This window comes from Vipera berus (assembly GCF_964194415.1).
Source record: "Vipera berus genome assembly, chromosome: 9".
Taxonomy (NCBI): domain Eukaryota; kingdom Metazoa; phylum Chordata; class Lepidosauria; order Squamata; family Viperidae; genus Vipera; species Vipera berus.
The window spans coordinates 21,877,566-21,897,519 of NC_138212.1; the positions used below are offsets into that span (position 1 = coordinate 21,877,566).

The window sequence follows — 19,954 nt, forward strand, 5'->3', positions numbered from 1 at the left end:
ACTGTATTTGAATCTACCATTAACACCAATGTCCTTTCAGGATAGTTTAGTAGAACACATGTGTAACCATGATTGGTCTATTTAAACAATAATAAAATATGATTGGTTGCTTTTACTATAAATAAACAAGGTCCACTGCTCCTCGTGGTGGAGAGTGCATCCCAGGTTCAGTGTGCATGCCAGGAGCAGCGGGGCCCTTCCCCCGAGAGATCTCTGTGTCCTTCTTTCATGGGCGCCAACCCTGGGCAGGAGCAGCCTCTGCCCAGCTTCACCAGCAGCTAATTTCTCAACCCGGCTGCACAAGCAGCAGGTTCCCAGCAATGATCTACGATGAAACGCAGATAGGGGGGACTTGAGGAAGTCACCTGAAAATGATTAGAAAGATTAAGAATAATGGAAGTTAAGTATTCTTTTTGTATTTTTGTTGACTGTATTGTTTATGTTATGTTTTGTTTTTATATGTATTTTTTGTTTTATTATATGTTTTTATAAAACCAATAAAAAAAATAGCCAGGGGACGTTACAGCCCTGTGCCTATACATCGCAGAAACTGACGAGACTGAAAGGGCATGGACCATTTGGAAACAGGCGGTGTTTGCCGTACGGTGGGCATTGTTCAAATGGCGACACCTAGTAGAGGAGGCGAAGGAACCGTTTGAGGTCTGGACTGACCATAAGAATCTCAAGGTGTTGCAGTCGCCGAGGTGCTTGTCCCCCAAACATGTCCGTTGGGCGCAGTACTTCCAATGCTTCCATTTCTGGTTGAACTATGTACCAGGGGGAAGAACTTTCTCACCGATGCTCTGTTGCGAATGCCTCAATACGATAGTAAGCGGGAGGAGGTGCATCAGGCAATCATGCCCCCCTACCGGCAAGCCGCAGTGCGGGCGGTACCACACAACCTGGGAATCTAACTGGTCAACGAACTGCAAAAGGCAGGGGGCAAACCAGATCCCCACAATGTCATCTTCAAATACATAATCAACTTCGAGGGATGCGTTTAAGTCTCCGGACTCGGAAAGCTTAAGAGGGGCTAACACCATCACCTGCCCCAGCAGCAGCCCTCACTACACCTCTACTGGCACCAGCGCCATGGTAAGCAACAGTCTAGCCAGCTCAGCCACCACTGGCATGAAAGAGCAAACACAGGCCAGCTTCCCTGTGTTTGACATTTAATGGCAACGCGAAGCAACTGGCACTTTCTAACCCATGTGTGGACCTATATAAAGTAGTATGGAACTGACATACCGAATGAAACGGCCAAGGTGCAAAATGTGACTGAGTTGGAAGAAGTGGCAGTGGATGTTGACCCCCACAACCATGATGCAGCAGAGCTATGCAATTTCAACCAGTTCATGGGGACCCTGAGGAAGAGGTTCAAGGACCCCTTAGCCGACAGAAAAGCCAGAATGAAAAGCAAGTGGGACATTTTGGGTTCCTTAAGACCGTACATCTGGTGAGGCATCACTCATCAATATTGGGGGCCGAAATTCACGCATGAGCTTCTCCTAGGTCATGCACACAGGAACACCAGCACTGGTTCCCACATAAGCAGAAGCCATCTGCTGCTCATCCTAAGACCGTCACCTGTCAATGGAGCAACAAAGCCTTCCCTAGAGGAATATGGAATAGGAATAGGCTCTTGAAGGCAAATAGTTTTGGGAGGGATAGTAAGGGCTATAGGCCACATGATCAGGAAATTTTAATGTGTTTGAGCAACATGGTGGAACTAAGGTAACATACGACATACGACCTACAATCTTTGCTGGCATGGCGAGTTTCTAGTTGTTTTGGAACTGTTGGTGAGACTGTTAAAAGTCGTTGGCACTGTTTGAATTTGTCCTACCAGCAGCAAGATCTGACTGCTGGCCTAGTGATGGATTGTATTGCAAATCAGGGCTGTTTCCAGAGGAGGCAGAGGAGGAGAGGACCTGGAGCTTATGGAGCAAAGGAACCGGATGAGGCTGTCGGCAGGCCCAGAGGAAGAGAGAGAGGCTTTTGGAGGAGTTGGTGGCGGCGGCAGCAGCATGCTCCAGGGGTGAAAAGAAGCAAGGCCTCTTTAAGGAAAAGGTGGAAGAGTCAGGATCAGAAAAAGGAAAGAAGGCGAGGTTGTCAGAATACAAGCGAATTTGAGGGCTAATCCACATGGAGCCCCATTTCCATCTGTCCTGTTTGCCATCGTTCACTCCCTAGAGACTAAAATGGACAATGTGAAATTTGAGCAGGCCACGAACAAGAAGTATATATTGGAAGTGGTGACCCTTTGAGAGCTGTATGCAACGAAATTTCATTTTGATGTATGCCGATTGGTGTACATTCAAAGTGACAATAAAGTTATCATCATTATCATTACCATTATACCACCATTCAGTGGCTCTAAAAGCTCCAGAGACTCAATGCTGCCTCCACCGAGTTTTTCGGGCAATGGAAAGACGCCTATCATGGCCCCACTCCCGTATCAACAGGGATGAATGAGTACTGGTCAACAGTCTTTGACACTATGAACTCAATAAATAACACTCAACCCTGTGAAACTACCCGCAATCCTATCGTCCCTCCTGGAAGTTAACATCCCATCTGAAGTCACTGAAGAACTGCATGATATGCAATTTAGTTTAGTTGCCTATTGGGCACTGACCAGCAGATCCAATGATAAGGGTGTGAAAACAGAATAGAAAACTCCACCATAGGTGCCAAATCTTAAAACTGATACTATAGGATATTTGTGGACTAGTCAAGTGGGAAGGGCATGGATAAGGAGAAAGGCAGGCTTTGTGTGGGAATATTGAGCACCAGCTACGCTTATGCTGTAACCACTTGGTTTTAGTAAATTTAACCTTAACTAAAAATAGAGTTGAGGGTCTTTCTTTCCTAAATGTCAAAGCTGGAAGAAGGTCTGACATTAGGCTGGGTCTAAAGTAGTGGTCCACCTGGAGACACATATCTACTGTGGGGACTGGGCAAGAAAGTCCATACACGAGAATAGATAAGAGGCTTGGGAGAAAGCCACTTCAAGGCCTAAAAGCGGTGGGGACTACCTTGAGCTGGAAGAAGCCGAGGCTCTTGAGGACCAGCCAAAAACCCGATGGTTGCTGGGAATTCTAAGGAAGGAGAAGTGGGAAGAGAAACCCTTCGGGGCAACATTTACTGCAGCTGAGGCAGCTGACCACGAACTCTGCATGTCAACAATTAATGCGACAGGGGGCAAACCAAATTCCCACAATGTCATCTTCAAATACATGATCAACTTCCTGAGGGATGCGTTTTAAGTCTCCGGACTTGGAAAGCTTAAACAGGGGCTGACACCATCACCTGCCCAATTGGCACCTGCACAGCTGGATGATGGTGCAACTGGAGCTGCACCAGCAGCAGCCCTCACTACAGCTCTACTGGCACCAGCGCCACGGTAAGCAACAGTCTAGCCAGCTCAGCCACCACTGGCATGAGTCACTCCTCCATGGAAGAGCGAACACAGGCTAGTTTCCCTATGAGTGACATTTAATGGCAACCCGAAGCAATTGGCATTCTTTCTAACCCACGTGTGGACCTATATAAAGGAGTATGGAGCTGACGTACCGAATGAAGCGGCCAAGGTGCAAAATGTGACTGAGTTGGAGGAAGAAGTGGCAGTGGATGTTGACCCCCACAACCATGATGCAGCAGAGCTATGCAATTTCAACCAGTTCATGGGGACCCTGAGGAAGAGGTTCAAGGACCCCTTAGCCGACAGAAAAGCCAGAATGAAAAGCCTCCCTCTAAGGCAAAGCAGAGAACCCGGAGCCCCCTACATCCCAGAATTCTGAAGTCTAGTCTACGGAGTAGTCGACTGGCCGCAAGACTTGCTAACTGATTTGCTTCTAGGACAGCTTCAGTGATGAAATCTTCTACACCTGTCCCTCCTGGGCCCGCTTCCAACTAGGCCTGCTGACAGTAGCATGTTATGTTGGGATAAGGGAAAAGGCCCTTCCCTGGTTGGGAACAGTTAGATGCGAATTACAGGGCAGGTGCTAAGACGTATCTCTGATTGTCCATCGTGGGCAGCTGAGCAACATTTCCTGCATCCCTCTGTGGGTCTATGTCATAAAGACTTTGTCTGAGTTTGTCTGCTTGTTCCTAGATTATAGACAAATGAGGGAGAGGAGGGGGCTGAGTTTTCAGTTACTTTGAAACCTGTCTTCTAATATCAGTGGCTCTCAGCCCATTAGGGAGAAATGTCCACTTCACCCAGAAGAGGAGAGTACAGCTTGCCTAGTTCTGGTCTCCGCTCTCGCCTTTCCAGCCTCTATGCATAATGAACCGCTAAAGATGCTGTGCGAAACTTGAAAAAATGTTTTGAATTTAGACCCAAGTTCTAATGGTGTGAGAATGGAAGGTGGTCTAAGTTATGCCCCCTTATAATAACTTGGGCCAAGACTCAAAATGGCCAGCATCTGAAGTGGCGGCCGTAACAGGTAGGTTTTCTGGCACGATTTTGCAAATGCCGTTATTTTAGTTTCAGAGTCTCCTTGCAACAATGTACAGGGGTGTTCAGAGCAATCATGAGCCCCAAAGATATCCCTGTCAGAATTTCTGCATATAGCAGCCTAGTAACGTGCTGGTTTGGTTGAGGGAGAAGACCGCAACTTTGTCCCTCTGAGGGAGTCACTCGTTTGATTTGTACATCCAAGAAAAGTGGGTGGGATGTATGCGTGAGTAAGGGAGTAAGTGTAGACGTTCCTAGCTAAGGGTGGTCTTGCGTTACCCTTGGCGAGTCAGTGAGCCGGGGTGACTTCAAGCCTCGTTACACCCAGGAGACTGGTCCCCCTCTGGCTGTGGAAGCAGTTCCAGCAGTCCCAACTGAGGACAGGTCCCCACAAGACTGGTCCCCCTTTTCCTCCTGGACATACCCCATCTTGCATGCACAACCTGGGGTGCCCTGGAGGTTCCAGCTTGACACTTGCAGCCTCACCAACAGGATCCCCGTGTGCACTACTTGAGGACAGCACCCAGTATCACCAGCCCAGCCAGAGTAGGAAAGTTCCACCAGTCCATCCCGTTCTACCTGAAAGGCCACAAGGGGTCCAGGTGCCAATGGTGCTGCAGTCAGGAACAGTGGTGGAGGACGGTTTGACACTGGACAGTTGGATGATGAAGGGACCCATTTGATGAATTGGAGGCACTTCTTGATTGCTTCTGATGAGTGACCTTGGAAGTGGGGGACCAGTAGTATAAAGAGCTCCTTCTTAGCATCCTCCGCTTCCAGAGATGTCAGCGTATTGTCGGAGAAATTCACTGTCCTCTAGGAACATCAGGTGCTTGGTAGGTAGGGAGCTACTCTTTCAACATTGAGTTCTCCCAGATGGCGAAGGAACTTGTGCATACTGAGACTCCACTGCAATGAATACTGGAGCCCACACAAACTGGCTGGAAAAAGAAAAACTGTGAAAGGGAACATCTATGCTACTGGCAATCCCATCTGTACTTCTGGAGCCTTGGGATCCAAAAGGACTAAACTCTTTTTCTCTTTTGTTAATGCAACCAGCAGATTACCTCCCACAAACTGGTTGCCTGGCTGGGGATGGCCTGGATCTTAGCTCAAGTACAAGGAGTACAAAGATTCCTCATGTACCTGCTCCAGCGGTTACTACAAGGAGGTGCCCAGGCCATGTAAGCTGAGTTTTTCAAATTGAAGGGTGAAGGTAATTTAACTCAAGGTGTCAGCTCCCATTTTTGGGTTCCGAAGAATGTCTTGAAAAGTGGGGAGTTGTAGTGTGTAAAGCTCCTTCTTCAGCATTCTGGTCAGCGTGGTATCACAGACCCTCATCATCTTTGATAAGTTTTTCACTTAAAAAAGTCTCTACAAAGAAACAAAAGGATTTTTTTATTGAAAAGTTTTACAGTACATTTTAAGTATACTCCATCCCTCCTCCCCCACATCCCCACCCTCTCCCCCCCCCCCGACTTCCCAGAGCTGAAAGCAGGGTATTGCCTCTAACAAGCTTAAACTAAAATAGGCTAACCAACTATGAATACACTTTAAATCCTATCGCACTTTAACTCCCATTATACATAGATAAATAGTACATCTTATAATTCTAATATTCATTCATATGCTAGATGAAATTTTTAGTCCCATATTTATTCTGAATATAACCAATCCATCTTCTCCATTCTGAAATATATCTCTGTTGCGATTGTTCTTTCAGATATGCTGAAATTTTTGCCATTTCTGCCAAGTTTGAAACTTTTAAAGTCTACTCTTCTATAGTAGGCAGTTCCTCCTTCTTCCAATATTGCGAAACCAAAAGTCTTGCTGCCGTTATTAAATTCAACATCAACTTAGTTTCTATAACAGTACAATCAGTAATAATACCCAGTAGGAATAACTGTGGGGTAAACCTTATCTTTTTCTTAAATATCTTCTGCATGTTCCACCAAATTTTAATCCAAAAAGCTTTAACTTTTTTACAAGTATACCACATGTGGTAATAGGTTGCATCCTCACAACCACACCTCCAACATTTAGGCTGATAATTTGGATACATACATGCTAATTTTTTAGGATCTAAGTGCCATCTATAAAACATTTTATAAAAATTATCTCTTAAATTTTGAGCCTCAGTAAATTTTACATTTCTGACCCAAATTTTCTCCCAAACATCCATCGTTATTGGCTCTTGAATATTCTGAGCCCATTTTATCATACAATCTTTGACAAGTTCCGTTTCTGAATCTATTTCTATCAATGCATTATATATCCTCCTTATATGTGCTTGACTTTGATCTCTAATTTGTTTTACCAAATTTTCATCTGTTGTCGTAATGCCAATTTTCTGATCTTCTTTCCATCTAGCTTGTATCTGACCATACTGAAACCAAGTTTGTACTATTTTCCCTTCTTTTAAGATATTAAATGGCTTTAATTGCCATACATTCCTCTCCAATCTAAGAATAACTTTATATGTAGTCACATCATGTTTAAACCCCAGACTTATATTTTCTATTGCATGCTTAGGTATTGCCCAAATTGGTATTTTATAATTTAACTTGTATCAATATTTTCTCCAAACTCGCAACAGGGCATACCTTAATATATGTATCTTAAAGATATTATCCACCTTTTTAATCATACAATAAATATGCATGCCAACCATATAATAAATCATGTCCCTCGATATTCAATAATCTTCCTTCTGTTAAATTAAACCAATTACTAATTGATGATAGAGCCACAGCATCATAATATAATTTAAAGTTGGGCAGTTTAAGACCACCTCTTTCACGTATATCTTGCATTATCTTGAGTTTTACTCTGTCTTTTCCCTGCCCAAATAAATTTATTAATGCCTTTCTGCCATTCTTCCAAATTTGAATCTTTTTTAAGTATAGGTATCATTTGAAACAAAAATAAAAATTTTGGTAAAACATTCATTTTAACTGCTGCAATTCTTCCCAATAAAGACAATTGTAGTTTCCTCCAACTATCTAATTCTTTTTGTATTTTTAACCATAACAATTCATATTTTTATATAATTTCACATTTGAGTCTGAAAGATATACCCCCAAATATTTAATCTTTTTAGCTGTTTCAAATCCTGTTAATTTTTCTAAGACTACCTTTTGTTCCATAGTCATATTTTTAGACAAAATTTTAGTTTTTTGCCTATTAGCCTTAAATCCAGAAACTTGCCCATATTGCGAGATTACTTCCATTAAATCTATAACCGACTGGGTCGGTTGACCCAATGTAATAACCAGGTCATCTGCAAACGCTCTCAATCTATAATCTTGATCTTTAATTCCCTTTATGTTATTTGAGTCACGTATCTTAATCAATAATATTTCCAACGTTAAAACAAACAGCAATGGTGACAACGGACATCCCTGTCTTGTACCCTTTTCAATTTTGCAAGCTTCTGTTAAACTACCATTAATTATTATTTGAGCTGTTTGTTTCTGATATATTGCCCTGATAGGTTGTAAAAACTTATCACCAAACTCCATCTTCTCTAAAACTTTAAATAAAAATTGCCAATTCAATTGATCAAACGCCTTTTCAGCATCTAAAAAAATAAGCGCTGCAGGGACTTGATTATTTCTTTCCAAATATTCTAATAGGCTTACAATATGTCTCACATTACTCTTCATTTGTCTACCACTTATAAATCCTATTTGATCACTATAAATCATTTGCTGCATAACCTTCATTAATCTATTTGCTAAGATCTTTGCAAATATCTTATAATCCGTATTTAAGAGCGATATAGGTCTATAATTTTTTGGTTGGGTAAGATCTTGATCTTCTTTGGAATCAATGATATAAATGCTGTTCTCCATGATGGAGGCACTTCCCCTCCAGATTGAATTGTCCTAAATAATTCTTTTAAAGGTTCCACCAACTCTCATTGTAAATTTTTATAATAAGTGGCTGTCAAGCCGTCTGTTCCAGGTGTTTTACCCACTTTTGTTTAATTGCTAAAATAATTTCTTCAGCAGTTATCAGTTGGTTCATCCCTTCCCTCTGCTCTTGTGTAAGTATAGGGATATTCACTTCTTGTAAATACCTGTCTATATCTAAACCTTGAGTTATATCCCTTGCATATAAAACAAAAGGATTATATGTGAAGACTTACTGGGTGGTTTGAATTCTCTAACACCAAATTTTATCATATAGTTGACCCACTAGGACAGTGGTAGGCAACCTTGACTCTTTTATGACTTGTAGACTTCAACTCCCAGAATTCCTGAATCAGAATGGCTGGTTTAGGAATTCTGGGTATTGGAGTCCACAAGTCATAAAAGAGCCAAGGTTGCCTATCCCTAGACTAGGATATAATAAGAATTATCAGAACATGAACCTTCGTACAGAAAGAATAAATCCTTGGGAATATTTATTAGCATATTTAAACTCACACCAAGGTATTTGGTTTTGTAACATGCATACAAAAAAACATAGGACTGTATAGATGCCGATTCAAATATGCCTGGAAAATAAAACAGCTTGTACAGAGCACCTGCTAGGAACATCTTAAAGCAAGTGCAACTTCTAATACGTCCTGCAGCTACCCCCCACACCTGATACACAATCCTGGGGAAAGGTGATTTATTTTTCAGTACAGGTAGTACTCGAGTTGCAACCATTTATTTAGCAATCATTCGGGGTTACAATGGCACTGAAAAAAGTGACTTCTGACTGGTCTTTGCACTTACTACCATCGCAGCAACGCCACAGACTCCTAATCAAAATTTAGGCATTCACAGCATGCCTTATATATGACAGTTGCAATATCCTGTGGTCACATGATCACCATTTGCAACTTTCTTAGCTACCTTCCGACAAATAAAGTCAATGGGGAAAGCGGGATTGACTTAATAACTGTGAAGTTCACTTAACAACCACATGAGTCACTTAATAACCACAGCAAAAAAGATCAGAAAATTGGTTTACTTAACAACTGTCTTGTTTACCAAGGGAAATTCTGATCCCAACTATGCTTTTAAGTTGAGGGTTACCTGTATTCCTAGTGTTACAAGTGAAGGTACACACTCAGATTTCCCCCCCCCCCCTCATAGCTGGAAAGGTGATACTAGCCAGAGTATTAGAAAAACTCAAAGAAGCAGTGCAAGATCAGAAGATGGGGAGAGACTGGCTTATAGAATCGCCAAGATTTAGACACAACTGCATTTCGCAGTCAGAAGCCTTTCTGGAAGGCTGCTGCAGCAGAGAATCGAGCTACGGATTGAATTAAGGGTAACTAATACCCTAAAAAACAAAAGTAAAATCCTAACTGATTCTAATAGGTTAGATATATAGGCTGAAAATAACAGAATGAAATTTAGCACAGCAGATGCAAATTTTTTCATCAAATTCATTAAATCAAATCTGGCTTCATAACTAACTACACTTGTGACAAAGAGTTCAGAACAGCTAGTTACTCAGTAGTTTATTGAGCATCAACCAGTGGTACAAAATGGCCACCAAGACCAAAACAGCATTAGGCTACATCAACTGAAGAAGAATTTCCAAAGCATTCCACCCTCTTTGACACTAGTCCAGTTCAGCCACTCTGAGGGATACAGAGAAATTGGAAGAGACTCAGAGAATGGCAACCAAGATGATCAAGCACTAGAAACTAAAACTTTTAAGATGTTTAGCCTAGAGCAGGGCTTTTCAACCTTTTCAGAGGTTCACTCTTAGGACCTAACAATATTCGAGCACCACCAGTTGCTTAGCAAGGTGCCAAAAACTTCATGACAAAAAAAAGGAAAAAAGTGATAACGTACATCCACTTACACTTTTTAATGGGAAACTTGTAACTGTTTCTCTGACATTAATCTTTGCACTCGTGGCTGGAGAGTACTTTCAGATTCCAGTTGAAGACAACTCCTTTCCTTAGTTTTTATTTTATTTTTATTTTTTAAATTCCATTTATATCCCGCCCTTCTCCGAAGACTCAGGGCGGCTTACAAGCTTAGCAGTAGCCTTCATTCTATGTATATGCCTGCTTATTAGGGCTTTCACACACCCACAAGCGGCATTATTACAAAGTCAGCTTAATTGCCCCCAACAATCTGGGTCCTCATTTTACCTACCTTGGAAGGATGGAAGGCTGAGTCAACCTTGAGCCTGGTGGGATGCGAACCTGCACTAATTGCAGGCAGCTGGTGTTACTTAAGGAGGCATTAGCCCACTGCTCCACCAAGGCTATAGACATCAATGAAGAAAACGCCTTCTCGCATTAAGTATGTGGAACGAAATGGCAGTAATGCTACGATAGCTTTCCCCCCCACTTCCGGGCAGCTTTGCACCTTGGCTCTAACCCTAAACCTGATGAATGTATGATGAATTTATCCATATTTATTAATATGAAACACAACCAATCTATTCCCTCTTTCTCCATCCCCTTCTCTTTCCCTTTCATTTCCCCCCCCTCTCCCGCCAACAACCTGTTTTTTATATCCTCTCCTCCCCTTCCTCCTCTTTTCTTTTCCAGGTGGGCCACTCTCTGGGACTGAGAGAGCGCTCCAGCGTTGGGCCTACCCCAATTTCATTCCCCCATGCAGTCACCCTCTCTCTGGCTGGCCACTGTACACAGTGCTGACCAGCTGGAGCTGCGCGCTCTGATCCTGAGACCTCTGGCAAGCTCCGGCAGACCTGCAAGCTCCAGCTGACTCTCTCACCTCAAGGCCTGTCTGCTGCTCCAGGTGATAAGAGAGGCTGCCGGAATTACCAATCGACTGGAGCCGCGTGTGCCGATTCTGGTCCCACAGCAGAGTTCCGGCAACACTGCAGCTCCAGCTGACTCTCCCCCAGGTCTGTGTGGCGCTGTTGCCGTTTCAGCTCATTCCCCCCCCCACACACATACAATTGTCTTAAGTCGCGTACCAACTGCCAGGTGCCGAAGTACCACCAGCGTACTACCAGTTGAAAAGCCCTGGCCTAGAGAAACCTGAGGAGAAATGCAATAGCATTCTTCACATACCTAGAAGGAAGTTACTCTGAAGCAAGTCTAGATAATTTCTCTATCATGCCTTAAGGAACAACCATGAAAGTGAGGGGGGGAAATCCTCCTCAGGGTAAAAACACTTAATATTGCAACCAACCTCCGACTGCACTGGATGCACTGCTGGGGAAGCAAATGGTCTGGGATGCTCTAACTGGATTCGTTAGCAGAGGGGTAGAGCTGATGGTCCTTCCGAGTCCACAATTCTATGAAAAGGCAGCCGGAGCCAAGGAGAGCACAGACAGGAACCTGCCCACAGAAGAAACGAGACTCAAGCTTCTTAATTCAGCCACTGATACACCAGGCACACTGAACTTTTCTATGTGCTTCAAGCAGCAGTCTGTAGGTCAGTTTTGGGTAGCCGCCACATACCACCTCAAGCTAATACCACTTTTAGTTTCAGGCAGCTACTTAAACCAATTTTCATAAATAAAGGAAGTGCATAAAGAAAATTATGATCAAATTATGTTAGAAGCCAGTTTCTCTGCTAATGTTGCCAGGCGTGGAGTCTTTTTTTTTTAAATAGGTAAATAAGGAAAGAGACACCTCCCCTTCAGAGTTTCCCCAAGTTTGTGTCTCTTCCTCATGACAAAGTCTAAGAGTGCCCTTAAAGTGGATCAATTGCTTCAAGGCACAAAAACAGCACATCTCCAATTTGAGAAGTAAGGAAAGCTGCAAGTCCTATAGCAGGGGTGCCCAACCTCCAGTCCGCGGCCCTGTGGAAACCCGACAACATGAACCTTCGTACAGAAAGAATAAATCCTTGGGAATATTTATTAGCATATTTAAACTCACACCAAGGTATTTGGTTTTGTAACATGCATACAAAAAAACATAGGACTGTATAGATGCCGATTCAAATATGCCTGGAAAATAAAACAGCTTGTACAGAGCACCTGCTAGGAACATCTTAAAGCAAGTGCAACTTCTAATACGTCCTGCAGCTACCCCCCACACCTGATACACAATCCTGGGGAAAGGTGATTTATTTTTCAGTACAGGTAGTACTCGAGTTGCAACCATTTATTTAGCAATCATTCGGGGTTACAATGGCACTGAAAAAAGTGACTTCTGACTGGTCTTTGCACTTACTACCATCGCAGCAACGCCACAGACTCCTAATCAAAATTTAGGCATTCACAGCATGCCTTATATATGACAGTTGCAATATCCTGTGGTCACATGATCACCATTTGCAACTTTCTTAGCTACCTTCCGACAAATAAAGTCAATGGGGAAAGCGGGATTGACTTAATAACTGTGAAGTTCACTTAACAACCACATGAGTCACTTAATAACCACAGCAAAAAAGATCAGAAAATTGGTTTACTTAACAACTGTCTTGTTTACCAAGGGAAATTCTGATCCCAACTATGCTTTTAAGTTGAGGGTTACCTGTATTCCTAGTGTTACAAGTGAAGGTACACACTCAGATTTCCCCCCCCCCCTCATAGCTGGAAAGGTGATACTAGCCAGAGTATTAGAAAAACTCAAAGAAGCAGTGCAAGATCAGAAGATGGGGAGAGACTGGCTTATAGAATCGCCAAGATTTAGACACAACTGCATTTCGCAGTCAGAAGCCTTTCTGGAAGGCTGCTGCAGCAGAGAATCGAGCTACGGATTGAATTAAGGGTAACTAATACCCTAAAAAACAAAAGTAAAATCCTAACTGATTCTAATAGGTTAGATATATAGGCTGAAAATAACAGAATGAAATTTAGCACAGCAGATGCAAATTTTTTCATCAAATTCATTAAATCAAATCTGGCTTCATAACTAACTACACTTGTGACAAAGAGTTCAGAACAGCTAGTTACTCAGTAGTTTATTGAGCATCAACCAGTGGTACAAAATGGCCACCAAGACCAAAACAGCATTAGGCTACATCAACTGAAGAAGAATTTCCAAAGCATTCCACCCTCTTTGACACTAGTCCAGTTCAGCCACTCTGAGGGATACAGAGAAATTGGAAGAGACTCAGAGAATGGCAACCAAGATGATCAAGCACTAGAAACTAAAACTTTTAAGATGTTTAGCCTAGAGCAGGGCTTTTCAACCTTTTCAGAGGTTCACTCTTAGGACCTAACAATATTCGAGCACCACCAGTTGCTTAGCAAGGTGCCAAAAACTTCATGACAAAAAAAAGGAAAAAAGTGATAACGTACATCCACTTACACTTTTTAATGGGAAACTTGTAACTGTTTCTCTGACATTAATCTTTGCACTCGTGGCTGGAGAGTACTTTCAGATTCCAGTTGAAGACAACTCCTTTCCTTAGTTTTTATTTTATTTTTATTTTTTAAATTCCATTTATATCCCGCCCTTCTCCGAAGACTCAGGGCGGCTTACAAGCTTAGCAGTAGCCTTCATTCTATGTATATGCCTGCTTATTAGGGCTTTCACACACCCACAAGCGGCATTATTACAAAGTCAGCTTAATTGCCCCCAACAATCTGGGTCCTCATTTTACCTACCTTGGAAGGATGGAAGGCTGAGTCAACCTTGAGCCTGGTGGGATGCGAACCTGCACTAATTGCAGGCAGCTGGTGTTACTTAAGGAGGCATTAGCCCACTGCTCCACCAAGGCTATAGACATCAATGAAGAAAACGCCTTCTCGCATTAAGTATGTGGAACGAAATGGCAGTAATGCTACGATAGCTTTCCCCCCCACTTCCGGGCAGCTTTGCACCTTGGCTCTAACCCTAAACCTGATGAATGTATGATGAATTTATCCATATTTATTAATATGAAACACAACCAATCTATTCCCTCTTTCTCCATCCCCTTCTCTTTCCCTTTCATTTCCCCCCCCTCTCCCGCCAACAACCTGTTTTTTATATCCTCTCCTCCCCTTCCTCCTCTTTTCTTTTCCAGGTGGGCCACTCTCTGGGACTGAGAGAGCGCTCCAGCGTTGGGCCTACCCCAATTTCATTCCCCCATGCAGTCACCCTCTCTCTGGCTGGCCACTGTACACAGTGCTGACCAGCTGGAGCTGCGCGCTCTGATCCTGAGACCTCTGGCAAGCTCCGGCAGACCTGCAAGCTCCAGCTGACTCTCTCACCTCAAGGCCTGTCTGCTGCTCCAGGTGATAAGAGAGGCTGCCGGAATTACCAATCGACTGGAGCCGCGTGTGCCGATTCTGGTCCCACAGCAGAGTTCCGGCAACACTGCAGCTCCAGCTGACTCTCCCCCAGGTCTGTGTGGCGCTGTTGCCGTTTCAGCTCATTCCCCCCCACACACACATACAATTGTCTTAAGTCGCGTACCAACTGCCAGGTGCCGAAGTACCACCAGCGTACTACCAGTTGAAAAGCCCTGGCCTAGAGAAACCTGAGGAGAAATGCAATAGCATTCTTCACATACCTAGAAGGAAGTTACTCTGAAGCAAGTCTAGATAATTTCTCTATCATGCCTTAAGGAACAACCATGAAAGTGAGGGGGGGAAATCCTCCTCAGGGTAAAAACACTTAATATTGCAACCAACCTCCGACTGCACTGGATGCACTGCTGGGGAAGCAAATGGTCTGGGATGCTCTAACTGGATTCGTTAGCAGAGGGGTAGAGCTGATGGTCCTTCCGAGTCCACAATTCTATGAAAAGGCAGCCGGAGCCAAGGAGAGCACAGACAGGAACCTGCCCACAGAAGAAACGAGACTCAAGCTTCTTAATTCAGCCACTGATACACCAGGCACACTGAACTTTTCTAAGTGCTTCAAGCAGCAGTCTGTAGGTCAGTTTTGGGTAGCCGCCACATACCACCTCAAGCTAATACCACTTTTAGTTTCAGGCAGCTACTTAAACCAATTTTCATAAATAAAGGAAGTGCATAAAGAAAATTATGATCAAATTATGTTAGAAGCCAGTTTCTCTGCTAATGTTGCCAGGCGTGGAGTCTTTTTTTTTTAAATAGGTAAATAAGGAAAGAGACACCTCCCCTTCAGAGTTTCCCCAAGTTTGTGTCTCTTCCTCATGACAAAGTCTAAGAGTGCCCTTAAAGTGGATCAATTGCTTCAAGGCACAAAAACAGCACATCTCCAATTTGAGAAGTAAGGAAAGCTGCAAGTCCTATAGCAGGGGTGCCCAACCTCCAGTCCGCGGCCCTGTGGAAACCCGACAACACAAATGGCAGGCAAGCATGCAAAGCTGTATTTGCACAAGCATCGCAGGTGAAAGCATGGCCTCTCACACACACCACTTGCCGCCAGTCCGCAGAGCCGGAAAGATTAGGGACCACTTGTCCTACAGGGCACTGCGTTGCCTGTATAGTAACACTGAAGAAAGCGTTTGAAGAAAGGGCCCAACCAACTGCAGTGAAGTGAAAATGCTACTCTATTTTTATGGTTAGCCTTAAAATGCTGTTCAAATGAGAATGAGAAATTTTGCCTGAAGCGTCCCTGTAAACGTTACTAAGCCCACGTGTCCAGCTGCATCTTTGCAAGCCATAGGAAAGGGTAACTATTTCTTCTCACCTACAAAAGCAGCCCTGAACAGCAAACGGAGGAATGAGCCACCAACAACCAACTCCTCCCAGCCACAAAATTCCTGGAAGAAAACCCAACCCGTCTCTGGGCACCCATCTCTAGTTCTAATCTTCTTCTGCAGAAACAGGCCATATAAGCAAGGCCCTGCCTTGCCCCACTTGCTGCTGTAAAGGAGAAAGTGGACAACCTTAAGGGGAGCAAATCACTTTTATTTACACTGAGGTGCCATTAAGAACTGTGCTCCAGGCTGGAAGTTAGTCCGAACTGCAACAGTCACGCACATTCCTGCAAGTGGGGCTCTCACCCCACTTCCTGGAGAAGCCTCGCTGGGGGTGAGCAAACAAGCCACTTTGTGCTCTCACGTGTCCTCCAGGAAGAAGGTGGCTTTCAGCAACGTCTCTGGGCAAGAGAAGAAAAATGGTTTGGGTAAAGCATCTGCACAGTTCCTTTGTTTCCCATCTTGCGTTCCCTTCAGGAGCTCCAGGCAGCAGATTCCTTCCTCCTCTTTCTCCCCAGAGCCTGGCTGGGCAGGTCGGGCTACGTCCGAGGTGAGCCAGGACCTCCGTGGGTCACCAAGCCCTTCTCCCTCCAAAGGAACCGTGCCGGGCAGCCCGCACTTTACCAAACAAGGCCAGGGCGGGACCAGCCAGCCCGGGTCGGGACACCGGGCAACCCTCGCCGGGGCCACAAGCAGCACCCGAGGAGGAGAGTCCGGTGTGAGGGCGCGCAGGGGGCCGAAGGGAGAAGGGCTCCTCCCGGCGGTTACCTGCCACGCGCTCTCCCCGCTGCGCGTGCTGCATTATCCGCTCCCAGGCGCGGGGGGCCGCTTGCACCGCCGCCAGGTCCCGGTAGCTCAGCGAGAGCAGCAGCAGCCGCGCCTCCAGGTAGCTGGGCCGGGCCAGTTAAGGAGGGCTCTCCGGGCAGGCCCGCAGCCTCCCCGCTCCCAGGCGCGCCCAGGCGAAGGATACACGGCGTGGAAGAGCGCATCGGCGTCCAGCAGCCCGGCCAGCAGGTCGGCCCAGGCCAGGCCGGGCCCCTCGAGCGCCAGCAGCGGCGCCACGCGCGCACCGACGGCGTCCCGAGCCTCCCGCAGCGCCGGCCTGCGAAGAGAAGGGCAGAGAGGAGGGAGAGGAGGCGGCGGCTCGTCTCGGCCCGGCCCGGCGGCCCAGCAGAGGGAGGGAGGGGCGGGGCGGCCCTTACAGCTTCTCCCGGCGCAGCTCCGCCAGCAGGGCCTCCATGGCCGCCCGCTGCTTCAGCCGCAGCCGCTCCGGCAGGCGCGCGAAGGCCCGCAGCGGCGTCTCCCCGAGGGACGCCCTCTGCGCCGCCTCCGCCTGCCGGGCCAGGTTGCCCAGGGCCCGCAGCAGTGGCAGGCAGGCGGCCAGCGTCTCCAGCCAGACCCGGTGCTGCTCGCGGAGGACGCGCGTGCCCGAGCGGAGGCCCTCCCGCAGCTGCTCCGCCGCCGCCGCCGCCGCCATCTTCTTCGGCAGCGCCCCGCCCCGCCCCGCCGCGCCGCGATTGGCGGGTGCCCTGCCGCTCACAGATGGGCGGGCCGCGTGTTGCCAGGCTGCAGGCGCAAGCGCTTCTTTCCCCCGCGCCGCTTCCGGTCGAGCGCCCGTGGTCCCGTCCGGCGCGTGCCCCTCTCGCTCGTCCTCCCTGCGGGGGAGCCCCCCCCCCAGGGGCGCGAGCCGAGACCCTCCTCGAGCGGGACGCTGGCGATGATGCCTCCGTCGTGCTCGTGAACCCCCGCGCCCGTGCAAAGTGTTTGATGCTGCTCCTTTCCAATAAAAGAAAGTGGGGAACCCCTGAAAGCAGAGCGCTCGTAAGATTTATCAGCGGTAAAAGCTTTTAGGAAATAGATGTGGCCTTTGAATTCGTAAGGGACGCGGTGGCTCAGTGGGTTAGGATGCTGAGCTTGTCAATCAGAAGGTCAGCAGTTTGGCGGGTCAAATCCCAAGTGCCGTAACAGAGTGAGCGCCTGTTACTCGTCCCAGCTTCTGCCAACCTAGCAGTTCGAAAGCACATAAAAAATGCAAGTAGAAAAATAGGGACCGCTACAGTGGGAAGGTAACAGCGTTCCGTGCGCCTTTGATATCTAGTCATGCCGGCCACATGACCACGGAGACGTCCTCGGACAAGCGCTGGCTCTTTGGCTTTGAAACGGAGATGAGCACCGGCCCCTAGAGTCGGAAACGACTAGCACGCAAGTGCGGGGGAACCTTTACCTTACCTTGAATTCGTGGAGTCGACTTGTTCTGTGGCTGAAATCGCATCCTCATTGCCACGGAAATTAACTCTTTACTTTAGCCTACAAGCTCTTCTGGGGTTTTTTATTTCTTCAGGGATTTAATTTAATCTTTTTAATTGTTTTTAATTTTTGTATTGTTGTTTTAAGTACCCTGTAAACCGCCTTGAGTCCTAGGGGAAAGGGCGGTATATAAATTCAATAAAATTCAAATTCTGTCCCTGGACGCTTCTGAAATTTGCTTCCCTTTTTTTACAGTTTAGAAAATGAAGCTGGGGCTGCTCATGGCTGACTTCCCATCAGGCAGCTCTCTCCGCCGAGGGTCTCCTCGGGCACACCAGTCCCCCCCCTCGCAGAGGCTGGATTGACCAACAGCTCTTTCCTATCCTTTACGAACATAGAAACAGGTTTTCTGTATCAGAACTACAATCCTCAAGTTTCAAAAGCTTCAGTGAGGAGCGAGCAAATAGAATACAGCTATAAATAGAATTAACAGAAGCCTGCTTTTCCAGTCAAAAAGTCGACAGTGGAAAACATTTAGCATTACTAGACTAGAAGACCTCCAAGCTCCTTACATCATAGAACGTAGAATTGTACAGGTGCTTGGAGGTCCTCTAGTCTAACCTCCTCAAGCAGGAATGGTGGACAACCATTTCCCACAAATGGTTGTCCACTCTCTTTTCCAAAGCCTCCAGTGATGGAGCACCCACAACTTCTGAAGGCAAGCTGTCCCATTGGTTGATTGCTCTGTCCTTTGGGAATTTTCTCCTTAGTTGTAGGTCGCTTCTCTCCTTGGTTCGTTTCAGTCTATTGTTTGTCTTGCCTTTTGGTGCTTTGGAAAATAGTTTGACCCCATCGTCTTTGAAGGACTGGCATTCCAGAAACCGGGCTGTGCAAACAAGCGAAGCCCCATCCACAGGATGCAGGCAGCACGCAAAACCATGCCTTCTCTGGTCCACAGAAAAAGCTCTGTCTGTCAAACCGGTCCCCAATACCCAAAAGTTGGGGACTGCTGTTCTAAAGCATTGACTTTTTGAACTCATCTAGAGTGAATAGATATTGTCTATCTTTTTAAAAAATCTATTTTTGACTTGAATTCCTAATCTATCTTTTACGGTACTGCTTTTAGTAGGTTGGACTATTTTTTCCTTTTGGGTAAAAACACATGCAAACAATTAATTAAGCAGTTCTGCTATCTCCCTGTTCCCTGTCACTTCCTTGCCATCTTCTCTCATTAGTGGATTGATCATTTTTTTTTTGTTTCTACACGTTGAAATAAACTTTTTAAATTATTTTTTACATTTGTTGTCTTAGTTTTCCTGACTTTATCTTTGCAGATTCTGGCTATATGCTAGTATTCTGCTCTAGTTATGTTTCCCTCTTTCCACTTTTATCCTTGTGTTTCAGTTTGTCAGAAAGTTCTTTATGCAACTATGTTGGTAATCTCATTTCTCAGGTTTCTTGAGTTGTTTTCCCCTTAACAATTTCCATCCATTGAAACCCTCCCAAGCTCCAAGTTTGTTGAAATCAGCCTATGAACCTCTAAGTCATTAGCTTGATTTTATTCTATTGCTTGTGCCTGCATTATGTTGAATTCAATATCACGATTACTCTCCCCCAAAGTTCTTGTAACTCCCCCCCCCCATAATTTCATTTCCGTTAGTGAGAATTAAGTCCAGTACAGCTGGCCTTCTAGGTTCCCTTCTCTACCTGTGGGAGACAAAGTTGTCTGCTAGGTTCATCAGGA

At 45.5% G+C, this 19,954-nt stretch overlaps 1 protein-coding gene across 13 annotated transcripts in view; it reads right to left on the reverse strand.

The window, feature by feature from the left end:
• The window catches only part of AIRIM (AFG2 interacting ribosome maturation factor), a 70,492-nt gene extending 52,706 nt beyond the window's left edge, over positions 1-17,786 (reverse strand). For 4 of the 13 annotated variants that reach the window (XM_081334800.1, XM_081334803.1, XM_081334801.1 and 1 more), the window contains exons 1-7: positions 17,166-17,786; positions 16,934-17,065; positions 16,182-16,853; positions 14,969-15,117; positions 11,584-11,732; positions 5,609-5,836; positions 5,042-5,403 (exon numbers count right to left, since the gene is read on the reverse strand). In XM_081334800.1, coding sequence (XP_081190926.1) covers positions 16,535-16,853; positions 16,934-17,065; positions 17,166-17,440 — 726 coding nt within the window. In that variant the 5' untranslated portion in view covers positions 17,441-17,786 and the 3' untranslated portion in view covers positions 5,042-5,403; positions 5,609-5,836; positions 11,584-11,732; positions 14,969-15,117; positions 16,182-16,534. Of the gene's footprint in view, positions 1-29; positions 366-5,041; positions 5,404-5,608; positions 5,837-10,931; positions 11,430-11,583; positions 11,733-14,968; positions 15,118-15,697; positions 16,854-16,933; positions 17,066-17,165 lie in introns of those variants that run through there. The other 9 variants (XM_081334799.1, XM_081334798.1, XM_081334806.1 and 6 more) reach the window with 9 other exon arrangements.
• Positions 17,787-19,954: the final 2,168 nt, after the last annotated feature.